The sequence below is a fragment of the Pteropus alecto genome, unplaced genomic scaffold (genome assembly GCF_000325575.1).
Source record: "Pteropus alecto unplaced genomic scaffold, ASM32557v1 scaffold190, whole genome shotgun sequence".
Taxonomy (NCBI): Eukaryota; Metazoa; Chordata; class Mammalia; order Chiroptera; family Pteropodidae; genus Pteropus; species Pteropus alecto.
The window spans coordinates 5,384,958-5,390,796 of record NW_006430462.1 but is presented as its reverse complement, the minus strand read 5'-3'; the positions used below and the strand labels follow the sequence as shown (position 1 = coordinate 5,390,796).

General features: G+C 50.2%; 1 protein-coding gene across 10 annotated transcripts in view; it reads right to left on the bottom strand.

Annotated features, from left to right (window-relative positions):
- Window positions 1–5,050: 5,050 nt before the first annotated feature.
- Window positions 5,051–5,839, bottom strand: part of DEPDC5 (DEP domain containing 5) — a 108,047-nt gene continuing 107,258 nt past the window's right edge. For all 10 annotated transcript variants that reach the window (XM_025047792.1, XM_015591228.2, XM_015591241.2 and 7 more), the window contains one exon: window positions 5,051–5,787. In XM_025047792.1, the coding sequence (XP_024903560.1) occupies window positions 5,495–5,787 (293 nt within the window). In that variant the 3' untranslated portion in view covers window positions 5,051–5,494. The remainder of the gene's footprint in view (window positions 5,788–5,839) is intronic.

Genomic DNA, 5,839 nt, shown 5'->3' with positions numbered 1-5,839 from the left:
CTACCAGAGGGCCCCTATGTGAGGTTATGTCCACGTTACACAGCATCTGTACCTGAGCAGGACTGTACCACTCACAGGATAGTCTGCTGAGAGGAATACAGAGGCCCCAGCCAGGGCCCCAGAGAGAGCAGCAGGCGATGCCTCACTGACCCAACGGTCTCAGAAGGTGAGGGCAACAACATAGGGAGGGGGAACTGGGCTCTGGGATTCCCCTTTTGGCTGTGGGGTCTTAGGCCTCACCTCCTGGGGCCTTCTACTTCTCATCTGGTATGATGATAAGTTTACACAATGAAAAGGCATGTAAAGTATGCTACACGCCCAGAACATAAGAAGTGCTCAAGAAATGGAGTGATCGTTATTACTCCATGTATCTGAAATTTTCTGGTAACTGAGGAGGCCTGTCAGTCGGCTCCTATTCAGCTTTCCATTCCCCCAATTTCCATCCACTTTACCAAAGCCTCACAGATTCCCTTTGTGTCTTTCATGTACAGTTGGCCCTTCAACAACACAGCTTTGAACTGCACAGGGCCACTTATACAAAGATTTTTTTTTTTCAATAAATATATGGTTGGCCCCCTATATCCTGGGTTTTGCATCTATGAATTCAACCAACTGTGGTGGGAATCTCCATATACAGAGGCCTGACAAATTATGTGAATTCTTGACCGTGTGGGGGTCAGCACCCGTACCCCCTGCATTGTTCAAGGGTCAAATGTATTTCTTCTTTGTAATAGCCAAAGGTTCCATTTTAACTGTTTTGATAGGTCACTTCCTACAAAGGAATACAGACTTCAGTGCCCATCCAATGTAAGATTGGGCACTTCCTGGCCCAACCCTCAGCCTTTGGCAGTCCTATACCTCTGGAGGTGCTGTACCTGTGGCGGTCCTTGTAGCTATCCATTGAGCTGTCAGTTGTCATTTCACTCTGCTGTCGAGTCCTCCGCCTCTACTACACTGCCTGTAGTGTGCAGCTTCTAATCTGCTTTGGTCTGAGAATCGGATTTCCAGGCTGGTTAGAACTGTGTATAAAGTAGGCAGGGGGAAGCCGGAAGGAGTCTGTGGCAGGGTTTCTCACATGGACCAGTGATAGCAGGATCACTTGGCATGTCATGCAGAGTCCCAGACCTCCTGAATCTGAATCTCGGGAGAAGGCTGTGGAAGCTGCGATTTAAGCGAGATGCTCTGCACAGTAGCATTGGAGAACCACAAGTAGGAGACTAAGACAGCTACTTCTGCTTTGAGGCCTTTTTGGTTTTTTTCCTAGTTCCTTTGGTAAAGGGACATGTTGCCCTAGCTCATTTCTTTTCCCACCATGTTTTTCTGCATCCCACGCCCTGTGTGGTTCCTCACCTCAGACTCATTACAAAGTCTGGGAGGCCAGCTCGTGCTGCCCCAAGTGTACTGGGGCCTGTGTGCACCCCCGAGCACAACCATGAGGCTTAGAAATGTCTTCAGAGCTGCCTGGGGCAAAATCCCTGTTCATGAGGGCAGTGTGGTCAGGAGGCCCTTCTTTCTGCTCTTGGCAACATGGCGTCTCTGCCAACAGAAAAAACTTCCCAGCAGAATTTCTTAGAACCCAGACAAGGCAGAACCACCACAGTAGCTAGAGGAGAGCAGCCGTCCAGCCCAAGGCGGAACAAGAAGTCCTACCTCTTGACCACTCTGATTCCTGCACATGCCACATGCCACAAGGCTGGAGGCTGCTTCCTCTTTAACCCTTCTCCAGTTTAGAAAAAAATGCAGCTCCCTGCCAGCATTAATTTAACACTACATGTAGGAATGCTACGTTTTCTAGGACTTGACATTTTTAGCGATCGAGAATTACTATATTTTGTAAATGGAGATACCCCAAGTGAACACAGAATGCTATAAATAGAATCATGTCATTTGTTTCCAAAGACTATCGATATACTAGAGCGATGCGAAAATAATAAGAGCGAGACATTTCGTGGCAAACTTTGGGGGTGAGGTTAGGACTGTAATCTGTGAGTTATCTCGGGGTAAACACTGAAGCTGCAAGCACTGCTGGCGAGTAGTCTCAGGGTAAACAGGAAATGGGTTAAAGACGACCCTGTTCACTCTAGCCCACTGTGGTTATTCCCGTCTCTAAACTCCTGGGGTTCAGAGTCCAGGACCATCATCATTATCATCATCATTATAACAGCTCACGTTTAGGGAGGGGGTCACAACATTCCAGGCACTGTCTTGGCTTTTTACCCATATTCTCTCATGTGATTGTCATGGCTCCATGAGGTGGTACTGTTGTCTCATTTTACTGATGGGAAAACCGGAGCTCTGAGAGGTGCAGTGACTTACTCAGAGTCACGTGCTGGTGCTTCTGGAATCTGCATCCAGTTGCCTGTCTCCTGAGCCTGCCCTCTGAACTGCCATACTACCGACTAAAAACAAACGCCTAGAAAGGCACTTGGCTGGGAGCCAGAGGCCCCGGGTCCTGTGCTGGTTCCATCTAGAGCCGAGGACAGGTCACTCTGTTTATCGGGAAGAAAATGAAGAGATTGGACCAGATCTCCAAGAACCCCTCTGCTCTCTGGCTCTTATTGGACCACCCTCATCCTCACCCACACTGGGGTCACCCAAGGTATGTCACACACATCTTGGCTTTAATGGCCTCATTTCTTAACATGAATAAGTGCCTTCGATGATTTGATTTAGGGAGCGAGATCAGGTGATTCCGTCCAGGTCTTTCTCACAGTTCACGTGTCTGCTCCTACGTGCTGGGCTCTGTGAGGGACCCTACCACATCCACCTGCTCCCTTCATCTCTCCAACTCACTCATTCCACTCTCATTGACTGAAGAGTCTGCCAGAGGAATTTCTCAGCCTAGTGAGCCGAAACAGGTCAGCAAATAAGTACAGTGTCACAAGCACAGGAGGAAGAGCAATACTCAGAGGTATGCACGGGTAGGTGCGTGTGTGTATGATGGTTGGGGAGAAAGGTGAAGCCACATCATCAGTAACAGGTGAGAAAATAGGCTCAAGAGACAGAACTATCCTTAATTTTCACAGCTAAGAAATGGCAGGGCTGGAATTTAAACCCAGGTCCTCTTGGGTCCAAGCCTATTGCTTTTCTCTCTTCTACCAAGAAATGGTTATTAGTATCTATCTTCTGGTGGTGGGCTTGCAATCAGCAGACACACATACTCCATATCTAACCAAACCACACAATCCCCAAGAGCCAGGCTCTGCATCTGGGCAGCAGGGATGAAAGAAGGTGGGCGAGTCTGAGCAACGGCAGTAGGAATAGGTAGGTGGGAGGACTGGATGATGACGGAGGATTTTGACTTCTGGATTCTGGCTTGGATGAGTGGGTGGAAGCGGGTGCTGGTCAGAGAGGAGGAAGGCAGGGGGAGCAGCTGGTGGGGAAACTGGGGCTCGAGGCATGTGCATTTCAGGCCCGGCTCTGAAGGATAGCGACCTGGCATTCTAACTTGTCAGCCGTCTCTTCTTCCACCAAATCATTCTCTGGGCCTTCTTCTCTCTGGTCATCTTTGCAAGAGGGAAGAGGGCAGGGGCGATTGCTGGTCTTACATGCAGGATCCTGAGGATCACAGATGACTATGAAGGGGGCTCCCACTTGGGAATGTGAGAGTAGCCTACGTTTGCTTATTGCCTGCTGGTTAGCAAGTCCTTCCATATACAGCTATCTTTTGATCCTCCAACCACCCTGGGAGACAGCCTCCCATATTGTAATTGAAAGATATTGATGCTTAGAAAGGAGCAAAGGTTTGTCTGAGGGAAGGGAAGGTGAAAAGGGAAAAGAACGGATTTTTATCAAGGTTCTGCACCATCCTAGGAATCAACAAGTGCTCTTCACATACATTAACATACATTTTGTTCTCTCAAAATCTGTACATGCAGCATCAATAGCTCGTTTCACAGATGCGGAAATGGCCTCCGCTAAGTAACTTAGGAACCCAGCTAGTCAGGGAGCGATTCGGATATAACACCCTGTACCCAACACTCGAGCCCAGAGTTCACTCATTCAGTCCACACATTCAGCCAACAACCATTTCTCCAGCATCTACTATTATGCTACACGTTGAGGAACAAAGAAATGAATGCAATAGGCACGCTTCTGCCATGCTAGGGTGTCAATGTGTCGTGCGTTAGAGAAATACAAGGGGCTATGGGAAGTTGTCACGGGGGCTTAGTGACATGAGCTGAGCTGATGCATGATGACCAGGAGTGACTGGGTGTGGAGAGGAGTGTTCTAGGCACATGAGACAGTGTGTACAAGGAGCTGAGTCACTAAAGAGTTTGCGATATTCCAGGTGCCTGGAGAAACAGCCTGGGACCAGATTGTGCAGGGCCACATCTAAAATTTCTTGAGGTTCAAGTCACCAGAGGTCTAAATAAGTGGTGAGCACCATCCAAGTGTTTTTTTAAAAAGGACTCTGCCAAGAGGAGAATGGCCCGGAGTGAAAGCAGAGCCTTCTGAGGAGGCCCTCCTGGCCATGCAAGAGGAAGCTGAAGACGAGAGAGGGCTGGGCCGAGAGTGGCAGCAGAGGGCCTCGGAGGATGGATTTGCAAGCACTTGAGGAGGTAAATCGACAGGACTTGGGATGAACTCGCTGTGGCAAGATGGAGGGGGAGGAAGCGGCAGTAACTGTCAGGTACCCCTCTGGCTTGCAGTAACCCCCACACTCTCAGCAGGTTAGGGCAGGGTGCTAAGATCCTAAACCTCAGTCAGAGCTGAGAGAGGATCTCCTTTGATTTGTTTCAGAACGCCTTGAGGTCTGCGAGCCAGAGCTGGGCTCACTTACTTGGCAAGAGGCACCTCTGAACAAACCGGCAGTTTCCTAGTATATTTTACTGTCTGCTCTCTAGGCTCGACAGAAATTTTCCTTGCTCTGGACCACAGGCCTGTGGAAAGACATCTTTTAGTAAACTCCCAGCTAGGCTCTCTAAGATAGTGAATTCTAAAGTCCTCCTCACTGTCTGCAACTGCCTCATTGGCCACTACGACCCTGGCAACAGGACACGACTTTCCAGCAGGGATGGGACTGCTGCAGCCAGGCTGGGGACAGAGATGCTGCACATGACATTTTATTCCTGCTTCTGATATGTACAGGTATATACAGTTGGTATGAGCTTATGGTACATTATTTCACAAAATTATCTTACATCCTGTGCATTCTTCTGGGCAGGAAGCGGCAGATTCTGCTCCTAACAGCCCACGGATGGTGGAGGAAAAGGACGCTCAGAGGACATTCATGGGGGCTGCCTGCCCCCTTCCCCAGTACTGGAGCCTTCCCACAGGCCATCTGGGCCTCCCACCTGCTCTGGGTGCTAGCTGCTTCCAAAATCTTTCTCCTCGAGTGGAAGAACACCAGTGCGGAAGCAGCAGCAGCAGCGGCCCCCACTCGCTGACAGTGGCAAACTGACATCTGCAGCCCAGAGCCTGATGGATCCTATTGAATATCGACAGCAAGACGGGAATCCTCGCCATCCTCTGACCCCAGTGCAGCCGGGCCTCACGGGGCGCTGGCATGCATCTTCTCCAGGCAACTCGTCCAGAACGTGACCAGCCGGTTGTCGCGGTTTATACAGAAGTCCGTGAAGTCCTTCAGCAGCCGATCGGCAAACTTCTCATCCCCTGTGGCACTAGAGCGCCACGTCTTGGTCAGCATGGTGTTGTAGGCCCAGTTGTAGCCCACCCGTTCCTCACAGAACATGTTCTGGTTGGTGGAGCTGGTGGAGTTTCGCCGTCGCCGCTGCTGCCCGGAGAACTTGCGCTTGGAGTAGGGCAGCTGCAGGAACACTGTTCCTGCCAGGAAAGGAGGAACCGTGTCGCAGCCACCGGGCGGCAGGGGGTGAGT